Source organism: Equus caballus, chromosome 1, assembly GCF_041296265.1.
Source record: "Equus caballus isolate H_3958 breed thoroughbred chromosome 1, TB-T2T, whole genome shotgun sequence".
Taxonomy (NCBI): Eukaryota; Metazoa; Chordata; class Mammalia; order Perissodactyla; family Equidae; genus Equus; species Equus caballus.
Genome location: NC_091684.1, coordinates 154,665,356 through 154,681,159, shown reverse-complemented (window position 1 = coordinate 154,681,159; position 15,804 = coordinate 154,665,356). Strand labels below are relative to the sequence as shown.

Sequence of the window (15,804 nt, the reverse complement as noted above, 5' to 3'; positions counted from 1 at the left end):
TATTTGGCAATAATCATGCTTTCTTGAACTAAAAACATAGAAAACCAAATGTGATTTATAGGATGGATAATACAAAGCACTATACAGATACCCTTTATATGTAGCTAATATATACTAGACAATTACACCAGAAAAGAAGTTAGAAGAACAATGATAAACTTCACCTGCTGCATTTTTTACCTAGGCCTGCCTGTTCCTGGAAATTTCAGAAATAAAATTTTATTTCAGTTACTGTATTGATTTGAACTCTTCAATGAATTTTTTTAAAGACAAAGCATTTTTGGGGTAAAGTTTGCTGTATTCTTATTTGTAGCATTTGTGCTCAATTAAATTTCAAAAACTTGGATTTTATTAAGTTAGGATCGTTCTATTGCAGATTATATATAGAGTACAAGGAAGGGCTAAGTTATTTATTCAGGTGACACAAGATTCCTAAAATTATTAGGAAATTATAATAGAAATATTAGAATAGTTAATATTTCAAATGTTCTCAAATGCTCAAAGTTATCTGATCATATAAACTAAATCCCTTGGCAGTTCCTCCCTGTAAAACATGTCCATTTCTTGTTTCAGGTGGGGCCTACTATCTAATTTCCAGAAGCTTAGGGCCCGAGTTTGGTGGGTCTATAGGCTTGATCTTTGCTTTTGCCAATGCAGTGGCTGTTGCTATGTATGTGGTGGGATTTGCTGAGACTGTGGTAGACCTTCTTAAGGTAATTGAAAGCTTTTCTTTTCTTCAGCCAAGCAAGATAATTTGGGTCAACTTGCTTTTTCAGGGCACTAGGGGATATCATTATGACAAGATGAGAGGAAATAGATTTATTCTGCAGAATGTGGAAGTTGAATACAGTTGAAGGAGCCCTAGGCTTGACATCAGAACTGACTTGGAATCCTGACTCTCAAATTTGCCAACTGAGAGGTTTTGGACCAGTCCCTCTATTCATCTGAATCTTGTTTTCCAAATCTCTAATATGGGCTCATAATACTGTTCCACATATTTCATGGAAATGTGGTGCAAATCAAATGAAACAATGTACATGAAATACTGCATAAAATATGAAACAAAAGAGAAATAATGGGCATTATTATCAGCAGCAATATTACTATTATGGTTATAGATTTCCAAAGGGAAGGAAAGTTCAAATATTAGAATAACTCACTGCAGAAAACTAGGTGTTTCTTAGTTTATGTGCCCCGGCTAGATGGTATACATGTGAGCACATTAACTGACTGGTATATGAACTACCTTCTAGTCCTCTTCTCCTGGTAGTGATAGCATTCGCTGAATTCTATTGGTAACAGTACCTCTATTAGAAAGTTAGGTGAATAAATGAGTGGATTGTGTAGTTCATAAGGTATGTTATCTTCAAGACATTCATTATCTGGTTTGTATAGTTTGTTCTTTAGTTGGATGGCACTTATTTTCCAATGTTCACATTGGAAACCACTCATTTGTGTTTCTCTGGGATTCCTCTTGACACACAAAAATACCTAGTCATTCTTCTGAAACAAAACATGATATGTGTATGTACACATACTTTTACTTAGTGCTACAGTAGCTTCAAAAGCTGTGACTAGAATGAATCTCTAAAATTTCCAACTCATAATCATGGCTATCAATGGCCTATTATCACAGTAGAAAGTAATGCTAGCTCCTTATCTTCTCAAATTTATGAGCACTTTATTTTTCTATTATCATGTATGGTCCCAGATGTTAGTAAACAATATCTCTTCTTACTGTTAAATGCTATAATAAGACATATAGGCATAAAAGCTCCATCTCTAACTATTGTAGTAATTTTTTGTTCCAGGAGACTGATTCAATGATGGTGGATCCAACCAATGACATTCGGATAATAGGTTCCATCACAGTGGTGATTCTTTTAGGAATTTCAGTAGCTGGAATGGAATGGGAAGCTAAGGTAAATTTCTCAAAATGATGTTACCAACAACTGCTGGTCAGGTCCTGGACAAATTGCAGGAATAGAAAGAACCCTATATTCGGAAAGAATTGCTGTTATTACTTGCTATAGTAAAAGTTGCAGGTTAGTGCTAGGTAGGACATCAAGCCCTCAAAGCATGAGGTCCAGGCAGTCATGACTCACAGCTCATGTGTCACATGATCAGGCCTGTGCTTTGTCTTTCTTTTGCTACCATCACAGTGACACAGCCACCAAGGTTGCTGCCATATTCACTCACAGACCCCTATGATGAGCACATGCTGGAAGCCTGTGTCTCTCAGTCACATCCCTGTATCCCCTGTCAAGTTGGCTGTGGGTGCTGAAGCCCAAAAGAACTGACAAGTGTGTTGGGAGAAGGTAATAGAGGCAGGAACTATCCTTCTCCTCTGAAACCCAGTACTTCAGCAACAAATTTGAGGCCATATCATAGGCCCTGGAACTAGAGAATATCTGGATTTAGCTAGTAGTAATACCGTCAGTAAATTTCTGAGGGATGGGGAGCATGTCTTCTGCTGGCTTTGTAGTTCTCTACAGTGACTCGTGCAATTGAAACTGGTCATATGTGCCTGGAGATGCGGTGACTAGACCTAAGTGGTCACCAGAAATGGAAAGATGGGCGAAGGCTCCCACCTGTGTAAGGCGATAGGAAACATTCCTACATGGCACTTATTTGTGGATTATGCATTCACACATTAAACAAAAATTGATGACGTGCTTATCATGTGCTGGGCATTCTGCCAGACGCTGCATATTCAGCTGTGACGAAAATAGGCCAATCCCTGTCCTAGTTGAGCATATGGTCTATGTGGATATGAGTAGTAATCAAGTACATAAACTAGTAAATATAAAATGGTAAATTGTAAAGGAAATAAACAGAGCACTGAGATAGAAAATAACGGGGAACCTAGTTTTGGTGACTTTATTTCCTTAGGGAGAAAAGGTCGTTTCATGGCAGTAGGGGGTAAAGTTTAAAGCTCCAGGTTTGTTGTTAGAGAGCCTGGATTTGAAGATGGTTTATATCCATATGACCTTCAGTAAATTGGTTAACCTTTCTGTGCCTCAGTTTCTTTATCTTTAAAATGATGATAATCATATTACCTAATGCCTGTGGTTATTGGTGGTATTATTTATCTGAAAGAATACAGTAGTTCCCCTTTATCCACGATTTCACTTTCTGTGATTTCAGTTAAGGGTTCTGTGGTTCCTTGGTCAACAATGGTCTGAAAATATTAAATTGGAAATTCTAGAAATAAAGAATTCATTACTTTAAACTTGGGCACTGTTCTGAATACTGTGATGAGATCTCTCGAGGTTCTGCCCCATCCCACCCAGGATGTGAATCATCCCTTTGTCCAGCATATCCACGCTGTATATGCTAGCTGCCCACCCGCCCATTAGTCACTTAGAATCCCCTGTGAATAAGGAAACTACTGCACTGCTGAAGTTAAATCTGCATCTGTCATATTGTAAGCCCTCAGCGAACATTAGTTGCTATTATTTAAATTCAGAGGTCAGGAAAGGACTCTCTGAGGAGATAACTAAGACTTAAAGGATGAGAAGGAGATAGTTATGCAAAGAGAAGGGAGAAGAGCGTTCCCAGCAGAGAGAACGGCATATGGCAAGGCCAAGCCATTAAACTCCATGAAATGTAGGAGGGACTAAAAAAAGATGATCTGGCTGGTCAGCCTTGCAGACTGCTTGTGCTGGGCACACATTGGTAACCCAACATCTGATGCACTAGGCATCATGGGAATTCTATGAATCGTTCTGTGTTCTTGTACTCCTTCTGCAGTTAGCACTTAGAAGAGGAGGAATCCATAGATGCTTTGCCTAGAAAAGAAATAAACTCTATTAGTGTTGAAACTTTTGGCTTCATTTATATTCCTGAGGACACTGCAGTAGGTTACCCACCTAGTACTTGGAGTGTTCTTGAAATGTCACCTTCAAGTGCCCAACCACATGCTCTCATTGAAAATGTAACATCTACTCTCAGGTCAAGTAAAGCTTATTAAGACGCCATTCTATAAGGTTACACTTACTACCTACTCTGGATAGTAGAATCTTAACTAGAATAATCGGGTAAAGTCTTTCTCCAGTGGACATATAACTTTTATAATTATATAAAAAGTAGTTAAAGAAATCTAATTTGGCCTCCTTTTACTTTGCCATTCCAGGCCCAGGTGATTCTTCTGATCATTCTTCTCATTGCTATTGCAAACTTCTTCATTGGAACAGTCATTCCATCCAACAATGAGAAGAAGTCCAGAGGTTTCTTTAATTACCAAGGTATGTACGACAAATTAGTTGCAATAAATGATTCTCCATTGTCTGCCTCCATTACCACCCCTGTGACCCCCATTCTAGCCACTGAAATCCCAGTGTGGTCCAGGGAATAGCCTCCATTGGTGTCAGGAGATCCAGAATGAGTCTAAACCCTGATGCTCATCAGCTAGATGGGTCACCTAACACGTTTGGGGCTCAGATTTTCCTGCTAAAGTGTGGGTGATAATAATTACTTCCTGAGGGGATTTTTGAGAAGTAAATAAGATAGTGGATGTAAAAGTGCTTTGAAAACCTTGAAGTCCTGGACAAATTGTTGTCACTGTCAAATAGTAGAAGTAGAGTGCACCTGCAAGGAAAGAGAACACAGCTCAGACAATTTGTTCAACCATTGACAGCACTAAAGTCAAACACAGTCATTTTTTTTCCTGCTAGGCCTTTTTGCACCTTGCTTTCCTGTAGCATCACCTAGTTAAGCATCACTGTCAGGTTTTCAAGCATAAAAGATCATAGGAGTTACTTAGTGTAGCATCCTGTGATAACATCACTAAGCATGAAATCTGACTTCTCTCGCCCATTCTCCTCCGCCTATCCACTCTTTCCTAGCTTTCCACTCTAGCTTACCCAGAATCCACCGCTGAGATTTTTTTATATTTCTCTTCACTATTTAGTCAGTTGTGAGTATTTCTTTCCTTTTTATATCACATCGCCTCTTTCTTCAATTCTTTTTCTTTGTAAAGATTGTCTTTTTTGCTTTGCATGTTAACATCCTTTTCCTTTCTATTCTTTTCCCTCCTTCCAGCTCCTGTTGTATTTTTTCTGATAATTTAAATTTTCTTTCCCTATTTTTGCATCATCCTACATTCTTTTGATCACATTTTTCTTCCTTCCTCTTCTTTCCTTCTTCTTTTCCCTTTCTGTTTTTCTTCTAGATTATTTCCTCTTAATTTAAGTAATTTGATGACAGCCTGTGGGATAGTATTATCTTATGACCAAAGCTTCTCAGGATATTAGTCTCTCAGACGTAAGACATTGGTATAAGGATTTAAGATCCAATCTCTGGAAATGAGGGGCGAGGAGGTTAGAACGTTAGTAGCAAAACTCACCCATGAGGTTCTCCACCGATCAAAAAAAAAAAAAAACGCATAGAAAAGCAGTGTGTTGAAAGCAGGTATTTATGCATGTGAATATGTAGTTGTATGTGTGTAGGGCAATTATGTGTGTGGTATTTTTATAAGTATGCCAATATGGTCATGAGAAAATTCTCCATTTCCTTCTTTTTGAATCTTCTAGATTTGAAGAAGTCAGGCAGCCTGGGTCTCTGTTGGCACAAAAGTAACTGAATTTTCAGAGCTATGTCCTAGAGATCTAAAACCTTGTGATACATGTTTTTGACTCTTGGCAAATATTAACATGAGATTCATCGGGAGTACACCAACATCTTCAAGTTCTTTCCATTTAGAATATAGGGACACATTTGCATTTGGGGCTATAGAAGCCAAAGGTAACTTTATCTCTTACTCTGTAAAGAAAGTCTACATGATAATTTTCTCATTATTTGTGTTGCAGCATCAATATTTGCCGAAAACTTTGGGCCAAGCTTCACGAAAGGCGAAGGCTTCTTCTCTGTCTTTGCCATTTTCTTCCCAGCAGCTACTGGGATTCTCGCAGGTGCCAATATCTCAGGAGATCTGGAGGTATGTTGTTTTCTCTGCATTTGTATTAATAAACATATCCATAAAGGACCTTCTGTGTGTCCAAGGCACTCTGGGAGGTGGTGGTATGGTTGGTGAGCAGCACACGGAGCAGAAATATTGCTTCTGTTAGGATCGATTCCAAATCCCTTGATTTCCTCAAGGAAGGAACTTTTGAGCATGACCTTAAAGCAAAAGCTAGATGCTGCCAATTGGTCAGGAACTGGAAGAGCATTCCAGGCAGAGAAGACAAAAGTCTCTCACGGTTTAACTGGAAAAGGCCTGAATGAGGCTGGATAACCTTATAAGGCAAAGGGAAACAGCCGTTGGAGGGAGCTGAACGAGAGGTGCTTGTCCTGGATTATCACCCTCTGAAAGAGGGGACTATGCCTTTGGCTTCGTTTGTTGCTGTATCCTTGGAGGTAGCAAGGCTTCAATCCATATTTATTGAGCGAATGTATAAAGGCATTTAGATTTGTTATATTAAGGACCATAGTGCCATGGCAAATTCTTGAGCAGAGATATGGCATAAAAAAGATTATTCTGAGGCTCAGAAAAATTAAGCAACTTGTTCAAAATGATTCAAGTGGTAAGTATTACTGCTTAATGAAATTTAGCTATAGACGTTGAGCTTCCAGTTTCTCAGATTTGGAAATGTATCAGGGGTCATTGATTTAAATTTCTGCAAACTGTAAGCACACATTTAAATAAAGAATATTGTACTTTCCTTAGACTCCTTACAAACAAGTTTTTATTATTAGGCGCCTCGTAGTCAGTTCAGCTCAGCCAATACTTACTACTGACACCAGGCACTAGAGAAGCAAGGAAGAGCTCGATCCTTCCTTCAAGGAGCTCATGGTCTAAGAGGGAGACAGACTAACCCCATATGAGTCATAAGCAGCAAGAACAGAATCATGTGCAAGGGAGAGAGGAAACAGTAATTGGCTGTCCCCAGAGAAGTAAGAGAAGGCTTTCAGAGGAGGGGAAACTCAGTCTAGATTTCAAGGGGTGAATAGAAGTTCATCAGCAGAACAAAGAAGAGAGGGACATCTGGAACAGAAGGCGTGGAATGTAAAAAGTCACAGAGAAAGATGCTCATGATGGAAATTATTTTACATGTGGTGTGGGGTATGCAAATCTTTTCATCACTGTATTAATAAACATATTTAGAAAGGATCCTCTATGTGTCCAAGGCACTCTGGGAGTAAGCAAAGAACTAGAAGATATTCCTATCTAAAAAGACAAGACTTAAATTTCCTTTCTTCCAAGGTAAATGCTGACCTACTTTAGGGTTGCTATATCAGTAAAGAATTTTATTTTATCTATCAATTAGTACTGAGACATCTCTGATTCTGAGTTTACACGCCAAAAAAATGCAGAATGTGTCCTGTAATGATTTTCAGGGCACATGTGCTCATAGTGTTATTGTAAAAAGTTACACTCTTTCTATCTAGAAATACTCTGGTGATTTTGCAATTAAGCTTAACTTTTAGCACCTACACTTCTATACTATTGAAAAGAACTCAGAGATCCTTTAAACTATAGACAATGGAGTTTGAATATTACCCCAAAACTAGCCAGAGACACTAAGGAGGTGAGATCAGGGAGTACCAAGATGAGATATGTGTTTTAGAGAGAGCCTGCCAGCAGCTTGTGAAGGATGGATTAGAGGGTGCAGGGTGATAGGTAGGGAGACTGGAGGCAGAAGGATCAGTTAGAAGATATCACAGTAGTCTGGGCAAGAAATGACATGAGCCTGAATTAAGGCCACGGCAGGGGACATGAATCAAAGCGATCAGCTTCTGTTACAGTTAGGAGAGGAAATGGAAGGCATGTTTTTTATTATGCTCTGCAGTAAGAAAACATCATACATCACAACCGAGTGAACACATACAAAATTTTCCCCAAATAGTTCTTTACTTTATTACAAACGATGTCTTGTGATATTTTCACATCAGTTCTATTCCATTGTATTCTTTGAATGCTGGTTGCAACCTCCTGAATTGATTGCATGGTGTAGTAGATGAGGAAAAGGAAGCTTGGATTTGGCCATTGAGGTTGAAATGGCAGAACGACATCAGAGTGGAGATGTCTAGTGGGTAGCTAGATTTGTGAGTCTGGAACTCTGGAAAGGAACTAGGGCAGGACTAGAAGGCATGGCATGGATGAGTTTATCCAGGTCTATGCAAGAGGGAGGAGTGAAGAGGACTGAGGCAGTAACCATGGAAAAGATATTCAAATATTAATGGTAGAAAAGGAGTCTAGAAAGAAGAAAGAGAAAGAGCTCTCTAAGAGATAGGGGAAACCAAGAGAGAGTGGGATCATGAGAGTCAAGAAAGGAGACTGCTTTGAGAAGTAATAATTAACATGATTGAAAGCCAGAGTGGTCAAGCACGTTGAGGACTGAGAGGTGACCACATATTGGGAAGTGACAAGGAAGCTTCAGTATTTATAGATATTATTTCTCTCTGAGAGTGAAACTAGCAATAATCAAAACATAATTGATTCAGTTCAACTTAGCAAACATTTATTGTTTACATACTAGGGATATGCAAGGTGCTACCTCTGCTCACAACCTCAGAATCCTTCCCAAGAGGGCACTTCAGGTTGCCAGTGACAGTCAATGAGGGTTGGCACAAGGGGGTGCTGCAAAATTCCTGAACCTTCTATTTGTTAACACATCAATTGATGATCTGTAAACATGTGCCTGGGAAAAGATTTGGGAGATACCCAAGTCTAATCAAGAGAGTCAAGATGCAGTTTCAGGGATGCAAGATTAGGACGTGATTGACATGAAAAAGCAGCAATCTAATAGGTTGCTTATAAAATCAATCTTAAGAAAAAAATATAATATTTAGTGAAGAAAGATGAAAGAAAGTTAGATTGTGTGTTACTGCTGGGGAGATGGAAACTAATATTTAGAGTGAAAACTAAGACTTTGTCAAAGTCCTGAGCTCTGTCTGGGGGAGACATAGCCAGACTAGACAACGTGAAGATATGATCATACAGTAAGATATTGGCATCTCAATTTATGTTGGGTCAAATTAGGCCCTCATGTGTGTTCTAAAAAAGTAATTTTAGAGCTTGCAGCAGATAGTTGTAAATAAAAATGAAGTTTTTGTGTTTTAGGTACAAGACTGCCTTCCTTCTGATATTGCTTATCTTTATATATATTTCCTTTCTTCCCACTTAAATGAGTTCTTCATATTTCACTCAGATCCCAAGAAACCCTTAATCAATAAAATAAAATTTGAAACATATCATGAATTGGGAGATTGAGCGGACTTCATTGCAGCCTCGATTGCCTTCTTTTTCCTTCTATGTGCTGCTCAATTGCACACTTTCGGAGACAATAGTTTGGAAGGAACAGGCTGGGCATGTATGTATCAGAACAAACCCCGTGTGCAGGTATTCCTAAAAGAGTGGAAAGGAATTAATGATCACACAGTGGCTCCACAGGGCTGGCTTACTCCCTCGTGAGGGCAGATTCGCTTGGTTTAGTTATCATTTCTAGCTGTCAGGTTGAATCTACATTCAGCATGATTTGACCTTTCTGGTGGATTTGAGCAGCAGATTTAAATTCAAAAAAAAGAAGGTTCAAGCTTTGTTTGACTGCATTGATTGCTTCTTTGTATTGATGAGTCTCATGTTCTCTGGTGGGGGAACTAATGCCTACTGAGATTGTGCTTCCCTCAATACAATATTTATTGACTCCTACTATATGCCAGGCACTGTCCCGTATAAGCAATGAATACATTAAAATCTCTATTTAATAATCCCCATTAAGTTAACTTCAGTTATTCAGAAGTTATGCTCCTTGGAAATTGATTATGATACCATTTAGCCCCCAAGATAGGATATAAAATGGTATATTATATATGATGTGAGCTCAGTTCAGTGAATTTATATATATTTATAAGCAAGAGAAAAACCCATTTTCTGGTATAACCTTAAATTTGCCTCTTTCTTTATGCCTGTTTATGGAAATTAAAAAGATCCCATTGCAGTTGTTCCTGAACCGGATCTCAAATGGGAAATTTGAGGGATTGGAGAATTTAGTAGGTCATCCTTTTTGCTCAGTCAAAAGTGATTTTTTTGTAAAGGCAAGCGTAAGCTTAGTAGAAAACAAATGTGTACACACAGATAGCGTCAATGTGCTGGGTATGTTGGTATATTTCCCCTAATACTTTCAGGTCTGACATATCTGCATGAAATTCACAGGAGATAAAGGGAAGGGAGAGAGGTTAGTGAGTGAACTAATTCATATATTTTTCTATAAAACCTCCCTCCTGGACAGTTAGAGATCTCTTCTGTTCAGTGCCAAGTTCTACAGATTTGTTTATTCACTTTAAACACCTTGTCTTTGTCCAAAAAGAATTCGAGCTCACCACTGTCATTTGCTTCTTTTCTTTAGAACTTGCCTCAGGAAGGGTAGCCTAAAAATTTGAAAATATGGAAATAACTCCAAGTAATCTCTGTTTCTTATCCTACCCTGTCTCCTTGTTCCTCCACATTATTTTTTTCAAAGGATCCCCAAGACGCCATCCCCAGAGGAACCATGCTGGCTATTTTCATCACCACTGTCGCCTACTTAGGAGTTGCCATTTGTGTAGGTGAGTTGTATGTGTCCTGGTGTCAAAATGCCAGAATTATAAGAGGTGCAGTTGTTTTTTATGTCCAGTGGGCTTTCAATGGAACAAAAGTAGAAAGTTTTTTAAAAGGCAACAATTTTAATTCCCTTCTTGGATGCTCTACGTGTTTGAATGCAATAAAGCTGTAACACAGATGTCTCTGGATCTGGGCTAGGGTAGCACTAATCAGATTGTCATTGTACCTGAACACAAAGAGGGTCCCATTTTGCTACTCTGGGTGATAAACCCACCGCTAAGGAAGCCACTATTTCCAGCACCCCCCTCCCTTGCCCTGGGAGACAGGTGGAAAACAGAACAACAGGAAAAAAAGCCCAAAACAAACAAAAACAACCAAAAAATCCCTAGGAAAGTATGAAAGATGTAGAATTGATGACTGTGCCTCCTCCTTGCACTGCTGTCCCTAATATGGAAATGTCACTGCCACCAATTGGCAAGAAATCAGAACAAGAGCCAGCTGCCAGCATTGTGGGCGGCCAGCCCCCACATTGCTCAGTGAGCAGAAAATAGAAGGATTTGCCTGCTGTTCCTAAGCTGACTTTTTTTCCACCTGCTGCCTGCAGCCACACCTCCTCCTAGTTGGGGGTCACCTCTTGCTTATGCATTGTAGGAGAAAAATAAATGTGGAACATTCAGACAAGAAAACTTCTTTCTGTGCACACTAGGGAATACAGCTCCAGGCTGGACCACCACAGAAACCCGGATGACCATTTTACCAAAGGGCACATCCCAGTGGTCCTCATCTTACTCTGAAGGAAATTGGGAAAGTACATATATCTTGAGTTGGTTTCTAGAGAAAAAAGCAAAACAATTAACTTAGATTCTCACTTCTCTCACTGCTTCTTATTTGAGGAAATTGGATAATGTTGTTAACTGTATTGTTATGCATTTCCAAGTTGAGCTACAAGTAAAGAGATTTTATTTCAATGCTTTAGGAAATCAACACGTTTTTAAATGACATTGAAATCACCTAAAGTTAAATTCCCCAAATGGTTTTCTTTCTCGCACAAAGTAAAAATGAAGGAATAGGTAAAGTTATAGGCTGACTTCAGAGATTCTTCTAGTTTTTGCCCCTGATGGGTGCCAATAATGGCTTCATGGGAATTTGGGGAGTTCTATTATGCAGAAGTCAAAATACATAGTTTAGAAAACTCAGCTCAACGTGAATCAAGAATGCAAAAAGGTAAAATCTGGAATGGATAGTTTTGCTTGGTAACCAACATCTATAATTTCTAGTGTTTAAGCAGAGGCTTGCCGACCACGTCTCAGGGCTATATGAAAAGGATTCTTGCACTGATTATTTTAAATGATTCTTTCAACTCGAAGATTCTATGATTTTTAGGTCTTCCCAAGGTTCAAAGAATATGAATTCCATAGCTAAAGTTGAGGGTCCCTTTAGTACTTGTCACTGGGACCTCTCTTAAAGTTGTCAGCAAGAAATGAGAACTCACCCTGGCTGGAGTTTGAAAAGCAAAATAAACGGTTTTATTGGTTGGCATTTAGTTTGTAAAGTATTTATCCTTCAGGTAGTTCAGAAAATTTCGTATATATTTCACACTTATATTCATATATTTCAATAATCTTATCAAATACATAATAGCAGAGATTGCAGTTAGAAAAATTCATAAGGAATGTCAGTGATTAAAATATATATCAGATCTTTAAAAAGTTCATAACTCCATTTCTGGGAATCTATCCCAGAGAAATACTTTGAAATACAAAAGAAAAATTTTATGTACAAACATTTCATAGAATGCCTATAATAGGAAAATAACAGAAATACCCAAATGTATAAAAATAATGGAATAAACTGAGATAAATATTTGATAGAATATTATTTGACCATTAATGTTACCTAGGAAATCTTAATATTTTATCCCAAAATATTTTCTGTAGTATTTAAACCATTAAAATGTTATGTAAAGTGGAATTATAACTGTTTAAAAAATTATGCAAGGAATATCATTAGTTGTAAACAAGCATTCAGTTCTCTTAATTGCTAGAACTTAATAATGCTATCTCGTTGTTCTTTCATAGATGAGAAAATAAATTATTCTACTTGAAAAACACCCAGTCAGTAGCGCTAAGCCAGAAATATGAATTGAGTATGTATTATGTGCAAAGCGCTGAAATGTGTATTTGAAGAGATCAGAAAGTAAGAGGGTCCCAACCCCCAAGTGTCTTACAGAGGCAGGCAAGAGTTGGGACCGAAACCACCCAAGGCAGCAGAAGTGGCAGCCTCTTAGAGACAGGGGGCACTCCCAGGCCTCAGAAGATAGGAATCTCCAGGTACCACATCCCAGGAAGTGTTAAGAGTGAAGACACAATAGGCAGCGGACCTGCCCAGACTCAAAGTAAACCCTAAGGGAGCAGAATCCTTCCTATAAAGAAATGACAAGCCATTGTTATTTCCCCAGGAGCCTGTGTGGTCCGCGATGCTACTGGGAACCTGAATGACACCATCATTTCTGGGATTAACTGCAATGGTTCAGCAGCCTGCGTGTTGGGCTACGACTTCTCAAGATGTCGACATGAACCATGTCAGTACGGGCTGATGAACAATTTCCAGGTTCGAACTGCAAAAAATATAAATATATAATGTTTATTGCTGTTGTTTCATTTTTAGAACATCATATATAATGAAACTTCTGACTTGGCAACTGATTGATTATTAATGGATTTGAATTCAGCAAGGGGTGATTCCCGTGGGAGGGAAGGGAATCATTCAGGCATTATGTGGTAGCACATCCTGTGGTTGCATTTACTGTGATGGGGAGAGAATAGGCAGTTGTATGAATTGCATCACCAGGGAAAGATTACTGCCCCACATTATGTAACTTCCAATCAGTTGTCCAAGATTTCATGGTGGGAGGAAGGAGAGACTTAGATCCATTAGCACTTGGAATGCATTTCGAGCTCGGGCTTCAGCTTAGGAAAAGCCTGAGTGGTGGTCCTGGAGCTCCTATAAGGCCAGGCCAAGAGGGAAACTGTGAGCGGTAGAGGGGGAGGTAAATGAAGGGGAAGGAACAAGGGAAGTTGGGAAAACTGTAGGACTTGAAACATATTAATTTGTCTGAATGATTGGTGAGCAGAAGGAGAAGCAAATTTATGTGAAGGCTTCATTCATCTATTTTAACAACCAACAAAGAGAAATTAACTCAGCTGAAGTCATTACTCCAAAATATGACTTAAATTGATAGAATCTCATCATGGCTCAGATCTAAAATTGTGTTTAATGAGCACAGAAAAAATAAAGCTTTGAAAAGCCTCTGTGTGCAGGAAGAACCAGAAAGGCTAACGCCTTCAAAAAGATTAGTAAACAGCTGAGTCCCTCCTCAAACCTTATTAAAATAACACTTTCTGCTGGATAGAATTTCCCATAATCAAAGAAACATATGCCACAAAGGACAGAGGGGGAAAATGTTGTCAGAATCCTTGAAACCATTTCCTTCTTTATTCTTTCCAGAATCTTCTGGATGTATTGTGGTGAGCATTTATTATTTTTATAAACAACAATAACAAAAAGGCCATTTCCATTTTGAAGAAACAAATATTAAGAATTTGAGAATGAAACAGGGGGAAAAAATCTGGTTTGAAGCGAATTGCTTATAAAGGAGATTCCAAATCACAGGAAGTGGAAAGGGAAACATTTGCATAAAAATTTGGCTGAACTTTTTTTTTTAATCATCTGTTGGATGGGTCTTCTTACTTGAACCTCTCTTCTCAAGGTCATGAGCATGGTGTCAGGGTTTGGCCCCCTCATCACTGCTGGCATCTTTTCTGCAACGCTCTCCTCGGCCCTGGCCTCCCTCGTCAGCGCACCCAAGGTGTTCCAGGTGATGCAGCCACAAGAGCGTGCGCTCTCCCCACTGCCGTTGCCGCTGAACAGCCATCAAGCTGAAATACTCATTCTCACCGGCAATCATTTTCCATCATTTTCTGAAACAGTTTAATGTTTGCATCTGGCTCAAATGCTATGTCTGCCACATAGTCAAGATCGATTCAAATAATCAAAGAGTGATGCACTGCGGTATTAAGTTGTGCCTCACATTGTGTATCACTTCATCTTTGCCCAGATCTTCTCGTTTGAATCACCTAGAGAAAATGACTATGCATAGACAGAAATGACGAATCTCTCCTCTTCTTTTCCATTAGGCGCTGTGCAAGGACAACATCTATAAAGCTCTCCAGTTCTTTGCAAAGGGCTATGGGAAGAACAATGAACCCCTGAGGGGATATATCCTCACCTTCGTCATAGCCATGGCCTTCATTCTTATTGGTTCGTCGTTGTCTTGTTCTTACTGAAAGCCAAAGAATTCTTCTGATTACTCATAGGCTTTTTCTTTTAGCTTAAGAAATTACCTGTTTTATGTTTAATGTGCCATTGGGGAATATTGGAGTCTGTCTAAGAAGGAAATGAGAAATCCTGGTGTGTAGAGGGCCTTTGAGGACTCAAGGTAGTCTTCGAATCTGAATCTTGGAAATCCATCCAACCAAATGCAACTGAATCCTTCCTCCAGCCTACCTGATATTGTCTAATAGCAGAGTACCCCTTAGCTGCCACCTGTCTTTACATCTCCTGGCCTGGCAGCCAGCAGGAGAATTGAAGTGTCCGTTCTCAAAATGTGGTCCGTTGACCAAATGTGTCAGAATTCATATCACCTGCAGGCCTGTTAAAGTGCAGATTTTTCAAGCCTAACCCCAGAATTAGAATTAGAATCTCTGGGGATAAGGAATCCACATTTTTACAGGTTCCTTGAGAGTTTCATAGACCACTAATGTTGGAGAAACACCTACCTAGACTATAATCTCAGGCTCCTCTCCCCAAGCAGTATAGAAACTGCTACATAATCTTGGAGAGGCACCTTTATCAACTTTAGCCTGCACATTCCTTACTTCTCCCTAAGGTACCACCTTTGTTGGTGAGCATAGCAGAGGAAAAGAAGCAATAGGCAAGGACGATGGGTTGGTAATTACGCACAGGCGAGCAGAGCCTTCCCCAGCCCGGTGGTGCCAAACAATGAGGACTCCTCCTCATCACATACATTCAGGAAGTGATGCTAATTCATGAATCCTCATGAAATTTCTACAAGGTTGAAGAGGGAAAAACATGACTCCCTATGTTTGTTAGATTTTTAAGAAATGATTATGTACAGATAAGTTTCAATTATGTAATTAAAGCTTTAAGACTTCAAGTCATTGCCCCATACTGCATTTAAG

At 39.1% G+C, this 15,804-nt stretch overlaps 1 protein-coding gene across 2 annotated transcripts in view; it reads left to right on the top strand.

The window, feature by feature from the left end:
- The window catches only part of SLC12A1 (solute carrier family 12 member 1), an 84,279-nt gene that overhangs the window by 19,138 nt on the left and 49,337 nt on the right, over positions 1-15,804 (top strand). For both annotated transcript variants that reach the window (XM_005603062.4, XM_014733939.3), the window contains exons 6-13: positions 574-713; positions 1,812-1,922; positions 4,136-4,247; positions 5,811-5,938; positions 10,464-10,548; positions 13,002-13,153; positions 14,313-14,420; positions 14,740-14,863. In XM_005603062.4, the coding sequence (XP_005603119.1) occupies positions 574-713; positions 1,812-1,922; positions 4,136-4,247; positions 5,811-5,938; positions 10,464-10,548; positions 13,002-13,153; positions 14,313-14,420; positions 14,740-14,863 (960 nt within the window). The remainder of the gene's footprint in view (positions 1-573; positions 714-1,811; positions 1,923-4,135; positions 4,248-5,810; positions 5,939-10,463; positions 10,549-13,001; positions 13,154-14,312; positions 14,421-14,739; positions 14,864-15,804) is intronic.